The 17,635-nt window shown below is 49.9% G+C and overlaps 1 protein-coding gene across 1 annotated transcript in view; it reads left to right on the forward strand.

Moving 5' to 3' along the window:
• Window positions 1-253: 253 nt before the first annotated feature.
• Neurl1 (neuralized E3 ubiquitin protein ligase 1) overlaps window positions 254-17,635 on the forward strand; it is a 76,788-nt gene continuing 59,406 nt past the window's right edge. The window contains exon 1 of the mRNA XM_055591633.1: window positions 254-814. Within this exon, the coding sequence (XP_055447608.1) occupies window positions 730-814 (85 nt within the window). The 5' untranslated portion in view covers window positions 254-729. The remainder of the gene's footprint in view (window positions 815-17,635) is intronic.

Here is a 17,635-nt window from a genome sequence, read left to right on the forward strand (position 1 = left end):
CCACCCCCGCACCCCCGTACCCCCGTCCGCCTTCGAGAACTTGTGCCCAGCGGGAACGCGGCGCGCCCCGGGTCCACATCTGGCAGAGCGGGCGCGCGCGTGTCACTAAGACGCTCATTCACCGGCGCGGCTGTCGCCATAACAACCGGAGCCCGGGAGTCCGGGCGACGCTAGGGCGGGGGTTGGGGGCGGCGGCCTCGGGAGGGACCCGGCAGGAGCGGGGGCGGGCCACACCAGTCGGGCGCTGCACGCTCACCCGCGGGCGGGAGGGCGCCACGCACGTCTCCGCGGCCATCCCCGCGGGCGGGGACCGAGCCCGCCGCCGAGCCTCCGAGCAGCCGCGCGCCGAGCCCGGACTCTATGGCCCGCGGGGAGCGCGCCGCCGCTGCGCCGCCCACCCGCAGCCGGAATCCGAGCTCCAACCCCAGGCAGAGAGGAGCGGCGCGCGCCGCGGGCCGGGGCCCAGGGGCCGGGCCGCCCCGGGCGCGGGGCATGAGAGCTCGGTAGCCGGCTGGCGCGAGGACCCCCGCTTAGGGCAGGACCCCCCGAGGGAAGACAGCCAGGCCCGGGGAGAGCCGGAGACCGCGAACCGCCCGCCCCCGGCCGCAGCCCCGCCAGGGCCCTCCCCCGGCGGCGCGCACCCGCGCGCACACACACTTGCACACCTTTCCTCCGCTCCTACCCGTCCTCGCCTGGTGCCCGCCGGAGCACCCCCGGGGGGCCGATGCCATGGGTAACAACTTCTCCAGCGTCTCCTCTCTGCAGCGAGGAAACCAGAGCCGCGCGTCGCGGGGCCAGACCCAGAACCTCAAAGGTAGGCTTCGACCTCCGGGGCGCAGCTGGGGGGCTGCGGCGCGGGTGGAGAGGTGGGCAGAGGTGAGGTTGGGGAGGACCCGCGGTGCCACCTGTTGTGTGCATCCGAACGGCGTGACGGCCTTTCTGAAGGTGGAGGTGGGCTCGCCGGAGCGGCTGACGGGTGCTGGTGGTGGAGGTGAGGGAGGATGGCTGTCGGTGGGGGTCTGCGTAGCTCTCGCCGTCTGCCCGGCGACGTCACCGGAGTCCCCTCCAGCGGCGCTAGGCAGGGTGAAGGGGTGGGAAAGGCATTTGCGGGCTGGGTAGGGCAGAGTGGAGGGAAACCCGGGCTCTCAGCCGAGCTTCCCCGGAGAGTCGCCGTTGGTCTTCGTTGCATCTGCCTCGGGCTGGGAGATCCGGCTGGAAGCACTAGTTGCGTTTTCAAGCGGAGGGTCTTAGAGATCCAGGACTGAAGCGGTAGGAGCCGATGGTGTGCTCCCGGGGTCTTCTGCAGGGGGTGATCTTTTGCACCGACTGAGTCAGCTTGATTTTATTAATTTTTTTAGTTCATCCAAAGACAAGATATTTGGTCTGAACCCTAGAAAGAGGGGGCAGGGAGCTTCCGAATGTATGGAATGTATGGACCTTTACCGGGAAGGTTTGCTGTGTGTGTCCCTCCAGCCACCCAGCATCCTCTGGGGGAGGCCCAGGGGAGGCCCTGGGCTCAGCCCCAGGCCTTCTAGCTTCCAGCAGGTCTCTGACCTTTGGAAGATGCTGCTGGGTTGGACCCAGCCAATTCTCTCTGGAAAGCTGATTTCTTCATCATTATCAGAGCCAGTTGCACTTAGGTTCTAGGGGTACAGTGATAGCTAAAAGTCCCAGCGCTTTTCAAACAACAACAACAATTAAAAAGCAAAACAACCCACTTCCTAGTCTCCCAGGATACGACTAGGGTAGTAATAGTGTCCTTTAACCCGGAGCCTTGGTGTTCGAAGAATGTTCGCAGGCATCTTTTCAGGGACTACAAAAGCCTCTCTGGCTAGTCAGCAGAACAGAGGTAATCGTGTCCATTTTATAGATGAGGGGATCTGAGGCTTCAGTTTTCAGAGCCAGTAAGAGTCAGAAGCAGAGTTAGGCTTCAGACCCTAAAGGCTTGGAACTCTGTCTCGTCTTGCCAGGCAGTTTAACTTCAAGATGGAGAAGGGAGGACAGAGGAACCTGTCCTGCGTTCTAACTCCACCTTTCAGAACTTCACCTCCACTCTGCTCATGAAAATCAGTGGGTCTTGGTGGATTTATGGAAATTAATGTGGCGATACATGCACAGGTCCTTTTAGGGTCATGTTTATTGACCTTGAGGGAAATGGCGATGCAGGTGGGACTGAGAGCGTCAGGCTAGGATGCTCATGGCGGTATCCTTTAGACTAAGAAAATAAGCTAAATGCCTAGGAATCGTGCTGTTGCCTCTTGGGGAGGATGTGTCGTCACCATCACTAAGATTGTCTTTTCAAAGACTCTGAATGACTTGGGGAAGTGCTCACATTGTAAGAACAGTACATAAAGCTATAAAAAGTATGTAAAGCCATAAAGTCTTTGTGATCCCCGTTTTGTTAAAAGGCAGTTATCTGACTAGAAAGGAAAACCCAGTAATCACAAAAACAAATAAAAGCTAAGAAGGAACATTTCTTAAGGATTCCAGGCAATGAATCATATGGGACTTTCTTTCTTTCTTTTTTTTTTAATTCATATTTTCTTTTTAAAAATGTGTGCAGTAGCTGGGCACGGTGATACACGCCTGTAATCCCAGCACTTGGGGAGGCAGAGGCGGGTGGATCTCTGTGAGTTTGAGGCCAGCCTGATCTACAGAGCGAGTCAAGGAGAGCCAAGGCTATGCAGAAAAACCTTGTCTCAAAAAATGTGTGCAATAAATACAAGTTATTATTATTTTAAAGTTAGTTTCATACATGTGTGTAACGCAGCCTGCTTACCTCTCTCTCCCTGCCCCTTTTTTAACTTCATGATTTTTTATTTGTTGCTCCCCCTTTTTAAATCTAGGGCCACCTGTGTAACCGGTGTGTTGGGACTGTGCATTGCAATCTGGTGGGGTCACTAGTGGACACACCACTGAAGGCAGCGACCCTCCCCTTCCCTGGCTGTGTCTATGGTAAATAGCTAAGCAGCAAGGGGCGGGGCCTTCCGAGTCCCTCCCGTGTCCTTGGCTGGCTGTTGATGGCCCATTTTTGTGCAGACTCAACATAGTCATCTGTAGGTGTTGAGAGCTCATAATTGCAATGACCATGCACTTCCCAGAAGATGACATTTCACAGCCCTTTCTATATTGAGCCTCTTAGAGTCTTTCTGCCAGCCCCCTCTTCCTTAATGCTCCCTAAGCTTTGGATGGGATGATACAAATGTCTTATTTAGGGTGGAACATTCGGCTGACCTTGTGAAGCAATAAATCTGTCTTTATCATTTTAGCTAATCAACATTACCCCTGTGTTCTATGACCCTACCCACAGTGAGCTTTAGAGGATATTTAACAGTACTAAGTATGGATTCTTTTCAGTGGAGCGGGCCTAAAATTCAAGCATAAAGTGACTGGTTACTTCTCTAATGGTTGTGCCACTATTGCACAAGTAGGCACATCTGGCCTAGCAGTGTGGTTTCATAGTTTGTTTGTAGGATTCACAGCTATGTATGACCATTGAAAAGCGGCTTGCATAGCACTTTCAGCACCATGAAAGCTTGCCATTGGAAAAGAAGATTCCAGCTCAGTTCCAGCGTGATCTCTTTATTGCATGCAGCCAAGATGTGTGGTGTCTTCAGCCATGAGGTCTTACTATCTAGTTCTGGTGGGCATCCAGGAGAAATGGCAAGAGTTTGCACTGTTTTGGGGGCTTGTAAGGCTCCCTGACCAACTCGTAAGGAGTTGTCCCACACTTGGCCCCATTTTTGTCTATTTTATAACCCACAGCTTCAAGAAGGATCTTTCCCCAGCCATGCAGGGGATCTCCCTTCCAGCTTGAAGTTTGGTTGTAAGATTGTAGGCTTTTCCATGCCCCCATGGTTTTTGTTGATCCTTCCTGCTGCCCCTGCATCTCTACATGCCCTGCTTCTTTCCTACTTAAACCTATTCACCCCTGGAATTTCCCCTTTCTGTTTTCATATTAGCTAGATCTACTGCCTACCTTTTCTTAAGGAATTCCTCCCAATGGCCTCTTTCTAGATTTCTGGTCTCCACATCAACTCTAAATTGAACACAGTAAGTTAGAGATATTCAGTTATGACCCACTTATGAAGAAGAACATATGCTATTTATTTTTCCTGTAGCTGGGTTGCCAGTTTTTATATGTTTTCCTATTTCATCTATTTATCTACACAAGTACTATCTTATGATTATAAATGAACTGCCATGGGCTGGTGCTATATCAGTGGTAGAATGCTTGCCTAACATGAGTGAAGGCCTAGATTCAATCCCCAGTGCTGCTGAATATGTGAATAAATAGACTGCTGGCGTCAGCATGTGTAAAGACTGTTTCTAAGCACCAAAGAGAGATTGTTGATGAGGAAGGAATTTGTGGCCATCATTTGGATAAATTTCTTCCCTTACAAATGAGAAGAAAAAGGGAAAAGCACACTGATTTGTCCAAATTACTTCGCAGATCAATTTGAGGGGCAGAGCTGATCTCTGTCCTTGATGGGTAGGGATTTGCTGGGGGCTGGCAAATTGACCTCATTGTCTAGGGCTCACACCTGTTCCCCTAAAAGAGACGCTGCTCTTTTTCTGGCAGCGTCTAGAGGAGCCCCCAGGAACTGTACCCCTTTACCGGATATTTCGGCTTGTGGGGAATGTGCAACCTCCATGTCTTGGCCAGGGGTAGTGGTCTGCTTTCCTGAACTCATTCACATATTTGCTCTCTCATACCTGAAATTCTAGCACTTGGGAGACTGAGACCAGAGGAGTGTGAGTTTGGGGCCTGAGAGTGTGAGACACTGCCAAAGAAAGAAGAAAGGAAGATAGAATAAAGTAAGAATGAGTGGGAGGAAGGAGGAAGGGAGGAGAAGAATGAGAATAAATATGAGAACGCCCATGTATGCACACCCTTGGGTCTGCCAGACCTCCTCAGCCGGACTCCTAGGAACTTATTCCTATTTTCCTTCTCTAAGAAAGTGCTCACCCGTGGGTCCTGGAAAGACAGCTCAGTGGTTAAGAGCCCTCTTAGAGGACCAGAGTTTGGTTCCTAGCACCCATGTTGGACAACTCAAAACTCAGCTCTGGGGGTATGATACTCTCTTTTGGTCTAGCGGCAGCCCACACGTGTGAATACACACACACACACAAACACACATGCACACATCAGAATTAGAAGAAAGTTATCATATTTATTCTGCAATTAGTTTTCATTATGAATTTCCTTCTACCCGTTCAGCGCTGCCATAGCGTCCCATCTGATAGATTAGTGACCATCCAGAATTCTGTTCTAATTGTGTTGGTTTTGACTCAGGACCAGAGTTCCAGCTGCACAGCCAGTTTTCAGCACTCGGCCAGCATCCAGCTGCAATTTTAGCAAGGCCCATGTAAAACTTACCTGGGGGTGGAGGACCTGCCTCCCTTTCTTCTCCTTCTGTTCCAGCGCTTTCGGTTCCTTACCGCTCTAATTGAAACAGCTGCTGGGACCTGTGAGAATGAGGAGACATCAGACTGTTCTGCCTGCCAGGCTGATGGGAAGTGGGCTCTGCTTGTACCTCTCAGGTAGACTTCGGTCTTTTCCTGGAGACACACTGATAATTCCTACCGGGTCCGAAAAGCATGGATCAGGAAGCCAGGTGTAGCTCTGGACAGTGCCGGACACTTGTGTGCTGGGCTCAGAGGCTGAGGTTACAGGCTCTCGACATCCTGGGCTTCCGTGTGCTGAAGATCCAAGAAAGGCAAGGTAGAGGGAGGAGTAGAGACTCATGCTTGCACAGTTGGATGGAAAGCCTAGGTCTGTGTGCCTGGGTCAGAGATGGGAGGGACATCGGGAAAGGCTTGCGCTGGCCATGGGGGGCTGTAAGGAGGGATGCAGTGGAATCCCATGGTGGTGTGTGGGCAGGGGACAGACAAGGCCTGGAAGAAAGAGAACACGTGTGTTGCATATTTGCAGCAAGCCATGCGCAGGTGACTGGAGAGGGAATTCGTGCTTTGTTTGGAAAAACACAGGGACTAAGATCTTCCTCGTCTTCTGGCTTTTTAAGTGCTTCTCTGTTTCCTGCTGAGTGTGGAGGAGCAGACGATTAAGAAAGCTTTGGGGTGAAGTTACTCAGCCCAGTTGTCACCCATGGATGGAGAGTGGGTGGGCCACCTCCTACCTCCTGGAAAAGTCATTGCAATAAAATTTATATGATGTAAAATTTGCCATTTTAATGCACGTAATTTAGTGGCATTTACAGTGCTGTATAATGACGACTTCTGACCAATTCCAGGACGTTTTCATTGCCTCAAAAGGAAACCCTGTGACCATTAAGCAGCTACTCTGCTGCCCCTGGCTCCCTGGCAATCACCACTCTATCTTCTGTCTCTGTGAACTTGCCTATCATGGACTGTAAAAGTAACTTTTATTCACCTGATGTAATTGTTGTCTGGGAGGCTTACTGCCTCTGCTAACCTAGGCCTAGTCCTAGAAACTTCTAGCCTCTGCGTACAATCTAATGTAGGCCTAGAATATTTTTGTTGTTGTTGTTTTGAGACAGGGTTTCTCTGTAGCCTTGGCCTGCTTTGTAAACCAGTCCTGGACCTGCTTTGTAGACCAGGCTGGCCTTGAAATCAAGCAATCTGCCTGCCTCTGCCTCCCTGAATCCTGGGATTAAAGACATGTGCCACCACACCTGGCTTAGGCCTAGAATGTTTTCAGTCACCATTAACTGCTGAATAAACTCTCATTTTCTAGTTCTTTCTCAACTCTGGCTGGTTGGTTCAACTTAGCTGTTCTGTTCAGAATCCTCTCCAAGCTGACTGACTCAGTCTGGCTTCTCTCAGTTTCTCACTGAATTGCTCCGCTTGGCTTCAAACTAACTCTAGCAATCTGTTCTAATCTTCTGGCTCCTTCTCATTCTCTGTCTTGTTCTCTCTTCACTTGTGTCTAGCTTGTTCTCTCTTTAACCTCTTCTGTAAACCTCTCCTGGTAAAACTGCCTCTGAGTTTCATGAATTGAACTGCCACAAACTCAACTCCACAGCACTGTCTCTCAACTCATTAACTCAACTGAACTGCCTGAACAGAACTCAGAGATGTGCATACCTCTGTCTCCTAAGTGCTGGGATTAAAGGCTTGTACCACTAAGCCTGAGCCTAAGCTTTTCTTTACCTGAAACTTGCTCTATACCAGGCTGGCCTTGAATTCAGAGATCTGCTTGACTCTGTCTTCTGGGATTAAAGGCAGGTCTGTTCCAGGCAGATAAGACAGATCTAGAAGGTCTTTGGATGTGCTCTCTTGCCAGGGCAACCATGTTCTGAATTAAAATTCTTCTACAATGGACATTTCATGTAAGTGGAATCTTAAATTAACTGGTCCTTTATGTTAGCTTCTTTGACTGGACATAATATTTTCAAGCTTCATTCATGATATGGTATGTCTTTTTTTTTTTAATCAAGTACTATTCTATTGCATGAATAAGCCACATTATGTTCATATATTTATCAGTGGATGGACATTTGAGTGGCTAAAGGAGGCACTCCAGAGATCTAGCTAAGGAATTTTGATTCTGAGTCAGAGTGGAGAACTTAACTTTCTCCCTGCCTCAGGGTAGAGGATGGGTCTCCCTAGATCAAGTCCTAGCCAGCTTTGTGCCTTATAATGCTATTTCCCTGATAAGGGTCCTCATACCACATACGGTGAGAGCTCTTTTATGTTTGTTTGAGACAGTCTCATGTAGTGCAAGTAGGTGAGGATGTTCATGAACTTCTGATCTTCCTTCTCTGCTGTGTTTTGTTTGCTTGTTTTTCATATTTGTGTGTGTGTGTGTGAGAGAGAGTATTGTATTGGTTTTATTCTATTGTGTGGAGAGAGAGAGAGTATTGTATCAGTTTTATTCTGTTGTGTGTGGAGAGAGAGAGAGAGTGAGAGAGAGAGTATTGTATTAATTTTATTCTATCACATGGGTCCTGGAATCCAACTCAGGTTGGCAGATGTCTTTACCTGCTAAACCACTTCACCATTCCTTGTATGTTTTAAGAGAAGATCTCACTCTGTAGCCCAGATTGTCCTGAAATTCACTATGAAGCCTAGGCTGCCCTCTAACTCATGGCAATTCTCCCGCCTCAGTTTCCTGAGTCCTGGGATTACGGGTATGCGCGATCTCACCTGGCTTAGCTGCCATCTTCATTCCTGCTGTTGTTCTGAGAGTGATTGTATTATTATCATTGTCTCTCCCCTGTCTTCAGTGGCTGCCACGGCCATAATCCAATAATAAAGGCTGCCATTCTTCCACTAACTCAGACATTTCCGTGTTTCTGTCTGGGCTCCTTCTTCAGTTGCCATGACGTTGGCAGACCACCATCCACCCCCAGCACAGAGGCTGGGGAGGGGGGTTGGTGGTCTCCTCAGTTACCCTGGATGTCAGAGAGTCTGGGCTGAACGGCTACCTACCTGCCTGTCAGTTTTCAGTTCCTCGTTACCTTTGAACCCTGTTTGCTAACTGCCATAGTAATATTTACAGTAGCAATCATATATTGGGTGGTTACTGTGTACCAAGTACTTCCTATGTAGATTTTTCCACCGGTGCCATCCTGACAATATACCAAGGCGTTTTATAGATGCAGAAAAAGAGGCCGAGAGAGATTGAGTGACCCATCCTAGATCTGTTGGAAATGAATGGCGGCAGGTGAGGTGGCTCAGCAGCTGGGTATTTGCTTCCAAGTGACTTGACTTCTGTCTCTGGAATCCACATGGAGAAGGAGCAGACCTGCCCCCTGTAAACTGTCCCTGACCTTCACACCACGGTATGACATACACTTCCACGGTTAAATAAAAATAATAATAATAAAAAAGAGGACAGGCACAGTGCGCACACATTTATTCCCAGCACTCGGGGCAGAAGCAGGCAGATCTCTGAGTCTAAAGGCCAGCCAGAGCTACATAATGAGAATGCATCTTGGGATTGAGGGTGGGCAGGGGAAGACATGAATGGAGCTGGAATTCGAACTCAGGACCCTCAGACTTTAGAGTTTGCTACTTGTCTTAGTGACTGTTCTGTTGCTGTGGAGAGACACCATGACGGAGGTGACGCTTATAAAAAAAAAAGCGCTTAATTGGGAGCTTGCTTGCTTGCAGTTTCAGAGGCTGAGGCAAGCGCAGGCACAGGCGCAGGAGCTAAGAGCCACATCCTGATTGCCAGTCTGCAGAGGAGGGGGAGGAAACTGAGAGGGACTGAGAATGGCCCTGGCAGGAGATTTGAAGCCTCAAAGCCCATCCCCCCTTCCTCCAGTAAAGCCACACCTACTCCAACAAGGCCACACCTCCTACTTCTTCTCAAATAGTGCCACACCCCGGTGACTAAGCGTTCAAGTATATGAGCCTGTGGGGACCGTTCTCACTCACACCACCACACTGTTGTAACTGCCATCCTGCCTTGGGGTTGGTTTTCTCTTCAGCTGTAAAAAAGAGACAAGGCGGAGCCCCAGAGGGAGGAAAGAAGGTAGAGTAAGGTTTTTTCATGCTCTCTCTCTCTCTCTCTCTCTCTCTCTCTCTCTCTCTGTAAGCTGGCTTGGCTAGTGCCAAATTCCCAACCTCTGGCCCCTCATAACTTCCCCAGTGACTTTTGTCCCCAGCAGCCATGTTGGACAGTTCACAACCATCTGTAACCTTGGCTCTAAGTGTTCTGATACTCTACTTGCCTCCACAAGCAACATATACTCAAACAGACACACATAAATAAAGACAAAAAATATTCTTAAAAAGACGAATCCCTATTTCTCATGGTGCATTCAGTATAGATGAATTCATTCGCTCTCCTAGTAAATGTGAATGTTTTCTTCTCAGAGTTTCCAGAACATGGAAAGTAACAAGGGAGAAGACTGGCCTTGGAGGCATTTCTCTTTACTAGAACTTTCCCCTGTTCCCGGAATGGTAGCTCAGTCTGCCCAGGCAACCAGTACTAATACATAACAGAATTCCACTGGTGAAGGCTTGGACTTCTGAAGGCTAACAGTCTACACTAGGGTAGGTTCTGGTCAGAGGGCTTTTCTGGCCTTGCACACACCTTCTTTTTGTTGGGTCATCAGCTGGCCCTTCCTTGGTATGTACAGATCATTTTCTTATAAGGTTACTAACCTACGACAGGTGGCATAGACTCTCACAGTTTGCACATTGAGACTAGCTGTTGGCTTTACAGAGTCCAAAACAGAGGCAAGATAGGCAAAGACAGAAACAGATGGAGGAAAGGGGGAGGGAACCAGGAACTGGGCACTGCATAGTGGATACCAGGGCTGTCTTCACTCTGGTGTGCAGCTGGCTGGGTCTGTTTCCTGTTTAATCTGCAATTATCTCATTCCTGGACCTGCACACCCAGAGGCTAGAGGCTGAGGGGCTGCTTCTCCCTGAGCTGGTTGCTTTGGCAACCTGGGCAGGATGCAAGTCTCCTTGGTAACATCTGGGAAACCTTCTTCAGGGAGAGAGAGACATGGGGTTGCCAATATCAGGCCTAGTGGCACAGACAGAGCTGGGCCAGACCATTGAGATGGGCCTGTGAGAGGGGTGAGGCTTTGGCGATAGGCTGGGCTGTCTCTTGGCCATTTCTCAGTCAAGAGTCCAGAGGTCCTGTGCTCCTATGGGCCTGGCTTATCAGGAGTCATTACTCAAATCCTGATGGCTTGGAAAATGGACAAGTGTTGATAATTGTGGGATGAGGCAGGGCACTTTAAGAAGAAAAGATTAGGTAGGCATCTCTGAGAGGCAGGTAGGTGGCTGGGCTGCCTCTGCTCTAGCCACAGTTTGGGGTGCTGGGGCTCTGGGCTTGGGCACTGGCCTTAGGTCAGTGGTGGTTTCCTGGGAAGCTCTGATGGGGGCCCATTTAACAAATACACACTGGGCCCTAACAGAGCCCAGCACTTCTCTAGGACACAGAACTGTACAAAATAGACTGGGGCTGGCTGCCATGGAGCTGGTGGGAAGGAGACAAACCGCAAAGACAAATGAACAGGTGAAAATGAGTCAGGTTATGATAATTGCTAACATTTTAGGAGCCTGTGTGACATGTTATCTTACACCCCTCATCCAACTGAACTATTTGAACTTTAAAAATGTTATTACATTTTATTCAGTGTACGTGTACCCACACAGGAACACAGGCACATGTGGGGGTTCAGGCCACAGCTTAGAGAACTCTCTCTCTACCATATCAGTCCACGGGGTTGAACTTGGACTGTTAAGTTTGGCAACAATTGCCTCTACCTACTGAGCCATCCCACCTACCCAGTAATTTGACTCTTTAGATGATCACTGACATGTACTATAGGGGTGATTTTTAACCCTTTTTTTTTTTTTTAAACATTCTATTTTTAAAGATTTATTTATTTATTACTTATCTGGCATTCAGCCTGCATGTGTGCCAGAAGAGGGCACCAGATCTCACTATAGATGGTGACGAGCCACCATGTGGTTGCTGGGAATTGAACTCAGGACCTTTGGAAGAGCAGACAGCGCTCTTAACCTCTGAGCCATCTCTCCAGCCCGATTTTTAACCCTTTTACAGATGGGTAAGCTGAGGCTTGGATGGGTTATGCACCAAAGGTTACATGGTATTAGATGGGCTGGTAGGACTCTAACTAAGATGTGTTTGCCTTGGAGCTGCCACTTTTTTTTGAGACAGGGTTTCTCTGTGTAGCCCTGGCTGTCCTGGACTCGTCTAGTAGATCAGGCTGGCCTCAAACCCACAGAGATCCACCTGCCTCAGCCTCCTGGAGTGCTGGGATTACAAGCGTGCGCCACTGTGTCCCACCAGAGATGCCACGTTTACTCGGTTGGTAAAGTGCTTGCTTTGCACACTCAGACCCCTGGGCTAATGTTCTGGTGTGTGCTTGTGATCAGCATGTGGGTGGCAGAGGCAGGAGTGTCAGGAATTCAAGGTCATTCTTGGCTAAATAGTGAATTCTAGGCTAGCCTGCGCTACATGAGATCATATGTCAAAAAACAAACACAAAAAGAGCAAAACAATAAAAAAAAAAAAAACCCTTTAGGTCTGGAATAGTGCTGTTGCTTGGGAGGCTTCGGCAGGAAGATCTTGAGTTTGAGGATATCTGGGTTCTAGAGCAAGACCCCATTAAAGAAGCAAGCAAGCAACCAACAAAAGAAAACAAAATGGGAGAAATTTCTTTAAACAACAACAAATTCAAACTTTGACTTCTGATCTACAGAGCTCCTTGTGCCCCGCCCATGGGCTGAAAGCCCCACCCCGTGCCCTGAAGTGGCGTGGCCCCTGTGGCCAAGCACCTGTCTCAGATCATCATGATAGCATACAGATGGAAGGCAGTGACTGAGCGGGCAGCTGCTTATATGCTGGGATACGCTGGGCGCCAGGGTGTGGCTGCTGCCAGTCTCTCTAGCCTCCCCCTCTGGGAGGCCTGTAGAGAGGTAGGGAGAGGATAGAGAGGTTGAGATCGGCTATGGAGGGAGGCTGGGACCTTACTGTACCTTTTAGAGTTCTCTAGAGGAAGAAAACTGATAGGAGGAGTATATACAATAAGGACGTTTATTGGCTGGCCTTGCAGGATCGGGCTGGGCATCCAACAGCAGCCATCTACATGTTGAAGAGGCTGAGGAGAGCCTGGTGGCTTCTCAGTCCGTGAATCCAGATACCTCGGTGGTCACAGTCTGGTGCTGAGGCCGTGGGCTGCTCCTGGAGAGCTGCTGGTCTTGGGTGTCATTTAGAAGGTCAAAGAAGCTGTGTTAGCAAGGACAGAGGCAGCAGCTGCAGCGTGGGATAACACATTCCCTAGGAAGAAGTGAAATCGGGCGGGCGGGCAGGTGGGCAGGCGGGTGGGCGGGCAGGCAGGCGGGCAGCTATTTCCTTATGCTGGGATCTCCTTTTATTTGGGCTGACACCTGAAGGTGGGGCTGCTCTGAGGGGGGGCCTTCTCCCCTCACTTAACCCTTCCTTGAGATGTCCTGCAAATCATCCCAGAGGCATGTCGGCATGTCTCTTTGGTTCAAGTTGTCAGTCAAAACTAACTGTCACACTTATCAAAGGGCATTATACGGGAGGCAGATTTTCTTTGGGAACATGTCTCCTTGTTGTGTCTTTCGCCATCTTGAACCCCGCAAGTGTTTAGCTTGGTTTAGTCACTGGGGCTCCTATTGTAACTCGTCAACAGCCTGGCCATGTGGCCTAATCTGGCGTTTTATGGCACAGCTCTTCAAAACATGCCTTTGAGGATGATCAGAATTTCTTTTCCACCTTCTCCTTACGCTGGTTCCTGCCTGACTTGACACACACTACACATGCTTTCAAACCATTACCTGGGTCATCACTACCGACATTGTCCTGGGGGGCCTGGCTCAGGAGCTGTTTGTCAGCTTCCCCGCTGGAAAGGTAAAGCCAACTCCTCTCCATTTATGCTCTTTGGAAGGAAGTCTCTTGTCCTTCTCCATCTCCTTTCCTTGGCTGGCCTTGAACCTTCTCGCCTCGGAGCAGGTTTGAGCCGTTCTGCCTGGCCTAGCTCTTTCTTTGATCACTCAGTCAAGGCAGTTGTGTTTGCAGAAAGGCTCAGCGCAAACCATGGGTACTATTGTGGGTATTTGACATGTGCTGTGGGCTCAGGGAAGGGTCCTTTAGGTAAGCAACCTGGTAAGAGCAGGGGTCTTCATGTCTCTAGAGAGAGCAGTAAACATGCTGGACATGGCACTGTCCACATGCCACCCCAGGTGCCTGCGTGTTAAATGACTTATGGGTTATCCCACAAGCCATTGCTGCATTCAGTTGGGAGCACTGAGCTAGGTGTGGTGGGATGCGGTAAAGGCCCAGGATGAGCCCTGGTACCCTGCGCTGAAGAGAGGTTCAAGCTCAGGGCTACCTGAGAGGTGCTGCTGACTGGAGAGGGAGAGGGACTGAGTCAGGCCAAAGGCATCCAGTGCTTCTGGCCAAGGAACTCTCCATAGGAAATCATTAAACATCCACGTCCTTGTCTCAGCTATCCCATAGTCCATCTGTCCTTGCAGGTAACTTGTTGGATATGTGCAGAGTGAGGTAGAAAGAGCAAGGGAGGCTCTTCCTGGGAGGGAGGAAGAGAGGAAGGATGGTCCTTGATTTACTTGGATGGCAGGGTTTTTTTGTTTTGTTTTGTTTTGTTTTAGTCCTGTTGCTCCACAAGCCTTCCTGACTACTCCAGAGGCTAGAGTAAGGATGGAAAATGGAGACCTTTGCCTGGACCCCTAGCTCCTGCTGAGAGACTGCTGCTCTTGTTCTGTAGGGATAGCCATTCTAGAGTGTCTAAGGGGAGTGGCATGCAGCGCTTCTGTGATGGGGAGGGGCACTTTGCTCCAGTCAAAGCCCCGTGAAGCTTTAAGGGGATCTAGGCTATTCATTTCGTGAGTTGTGCCATCCTGAGCTGGGTGTGGTGCCCGCTGTGGAGAATGGAGAAGTGAGTGTTACATGCTCTTCTGGAGGGCATATGACACTCTTCTTCAAGTGTGCTAGGTGATAAGTAGAGGGCCAATGGTTGCTGACTTCAAACATCAGAACCAGTGGAGATTGTTTCTCAGCCCAGGGCTTTAAGCAGAGAGGGGATGCCATTTACTCAAAGTCCAAAGGCTTAGGCCTTGTTCTAACTTCCTCCCAAACCCCTATGAATCACATCAGTTCACTCTCCTGACGGCCTCACCTGAGGAAACAGTCAGTATAACCCCCATCTCTTCAAAAAGATTTTTTATTTCTATCGTGTGTTAGTGTGTACGCATGCGTGCAGCTGCCTGTGGCGGCTGGAGGGTCAGATTCCCTGGAGCTGGAGTTACAGGCTGTTGTGAGATGTGTGATGTGGGTGCTGGGAGCCAAAGCCCAGGCCCCTGCAAGAGCATCAAGCTCTCTTAGCCCCCCACCCCCGAGCTGTCTCTCCCCTGAGCTGTCTCTCCACCCTAGGCCACGACCCCTTCCTGCCTCTGAGTGTCTTGGAATCTTTTCAGGGACAAGGGTGAGCCTAGGACAATCCTCCCACCCTCATTCTAGTCCTGTGTTAGTCTTCCACTGCTTTGCAAAATATCCAACAAAAAGTAGCTTAGTGGAGCAGAGATTTACTTTGCCTTAATTTCTGAGGCTTCATCCACAGTCGCTGGCTGTGGTGAAGCAGGACGTGGCAGGAGCCTGTGGTGCAGAGGAAAGCACTTCCCCTAAAGTGAGCAGGAAGCAGCGAGCGTGAGAAGAAGGCTCTAGAACTCCCTCCCTCCAGGAAGGATCCACCCCCAAATAGCCCATTCAACATCAGTGACTGGATTCATTAACAAAGCATGAGCCGCCATGGTCCACTCACTTGAGTATTGCCACCAGCTGAGGCCCAGGCCTTCAACGCCTGAACCCGTGAAGGCATTTCATTTCTGAACTGTGGCAGATTCTGTGCACAAAGCCTCATGAGGTGCAGAGGCTAGGGCTGAGGAGAGCAGCCAGGTACCCAGAGGAGATGGTCAGGGCAAACACAGGTAACCAGTGTCATCAGAGGGCAACCTTCCTAAAAACCAGGGCTGTGTCACCACAGCGAATCTCCTTAGCTAGAAAATGAGAAGAAAGCTGTTTGAGGGAAATTTGGCTTCTTCATCAGAGCCCCAAGCTGAAGCTGTAGTAAAGAAACAAAGCCAGGCTTGAGGGTGCATGCCTTTAATCCCAGCACTTGGAAGGCAAGGCAGGCAGGTCTCTGAGTTTGAGGCTAGCCTGGTCTACGGAGCAAGTTCCAGGACAGCCAGAGCTACACAGTGAGTCCTATCTTAAAGCAAACAAAATATAGTCAGGTGTGGTGGCACACACTTGTAATTGTAGGAGGATATGTATAAGGCCAGCCTGGGCTACATAGCAACATTCATTCATATTCTCTTTTCCTCTCTCAAAAACAAAACAAAAAAACCACAAACCCTAAAATAAATGAAAATAGAACAAAACCAAAAGAAACAAACTAAGAAAACTAGAAAGAAACAAACCATAATTGGCTGGGTTGGGTCTTAAGGAATAGATGAGCTAGCTCCTCAAACCTCAGGGCTTATCCTGAAAGGAGAGGCTAGCTGGTGACAACGTTCAGGTCCTGAAGTCAGGGTTCTATTTTGGGGCAAAGGTGCTATTTTTGCAGGTAAGATTCTAGGTTGGTGCTGGGGTTGCCAGTGTGGGTGCTAGGGCCCTGCTGGGTGGGGATCCACTCCTGGAGGGTAGTTCTTGTCAGCGTCCAGGGTTATGATTGCACTTGACCTTTGAGTCCTATGGACAGACATCTGTCTGAGCTTTTATAGCATTGGGTTGAGGCTCCCTCTCTGGGCTTGGTTAGCTGGCCTTGGGGTGAAGCAGTTTATTTTCCAGAGACTTCCTGGGCCCATCAGCAGATGGAAGAGCCAGAAGAACCCCTGAGAGGACACTCCTGACTTTCCCACTCTGCTTGGATCTGAGACCATAGTAAGTCACTTTCAGCTCCAGGTCTCTGGGTGTTAGCTTTGGCCAGGAAGTCAGGGCATCTCACACACACCATCTACACTCACTCGAGCATCCCAAAATGACACTAATGGTGTGCTCTATAGGCCTTGACGGCCATTGCTCTGTGAGTCAAATCCGTGATGACAGTACTTAAGCTGCCCCAGGCACTGTCAGCTTGGTCCAATTAATGCCAATTGGATCTTAACTTGTGCTGAGTGGCCCCTGGGGAGAGGGAGTGCTCAGTGAGCAGGATAAGTGAAGCCTGAGTCTTGAGGGCTCGGTACAGCTCAGGAGGGCCATCCAAAGCCAGGCCAGGCTAGCGAGGCCAATAGCTCTGCTTCCTAGTGGCCAGTTTCCTCTGCCCAGGCTGTCCATGAGAACGGCTGAAGCCATGGTTGAAGGAGGCTGGCTGTCTTAGGGGCTGGGATGTAAAGGGACTGGCTTTTTGCCTTGGCTGTCCTGGCACCCGGGTGAGAAAGAGCAGTGTCTGCACAGGGCCTCAGCCTCATCTTCTCTCCCACGACCTCCAGTGTGGAGTCCTCTCTCAGAAAGCTGAAGTGGTTGCAAAGAAAACATCCCGTTCCATGTGTCCTGGGCTCCCAGCTTTGCGAAGACTCTTTCTTTTCTGGGTCTTGCTCAAGATCCCTGCAGGTGGGTCTCATATGTGGTCCATGGCCTGCATGCAGCCAAGGATCATAGTGAGTGTGGCCAGACACAATATTATGTCAAGTTTATGATTTTTTTTCTTTTTTTTTTGGCTTTTTGAGACAGGATTTCTCTGTGTAGCCCTGGCCCTCCTGGAATTCACTGTGTAGACCAGGGTGGCCTTGAACTCACAGAGATCCAACTGCCTCTGCCTCTCCAGTGCTGTGATTAAAAGCGTGTGCTATCACTAGCAAGGTTTTTGTTTGGTTTTGTTGTTGTTGTTTTTGTTTTAGTTACTCAGCTGCACGGTTCTCAAGTGTGAACTTGTGACAATGCTGTGTTGCCATGAGATATGCCTGCGGGAGGGATGTGGTCTTGGCTCTCTTTCCTGGTTGCCTCCTGGGAACCCTCTTGGCTCCCAGCACCCGCTTGTCCAGGTCAGCTGCTGCCGGCAGGTTTTGAGTCAGGGGTCCTGACTCTGCCTCCCAGCTCTCACTGCCCGCCCCCCCTTCTGCAGACTAAAAGACCCCCTCCGGTCCTCAACGCCGACAGCAGCAAATGTGGAAG

The sequence above is a fragment of the Psammomys obesus genome, unplaced genomic scaffold, assembly GCF_907164565.1.
Source record: "Psammomys obesus unplaced genomic scaffold, mPsaObe1.curated_primary_1811, whole genome shotgun sequence".
NCBI classification, from domain to species: Eukaryota; Metazoa; Chordata; class Mammalia; order Rodentia; family Muridae; genus Psammomys; species Psammomys obesus.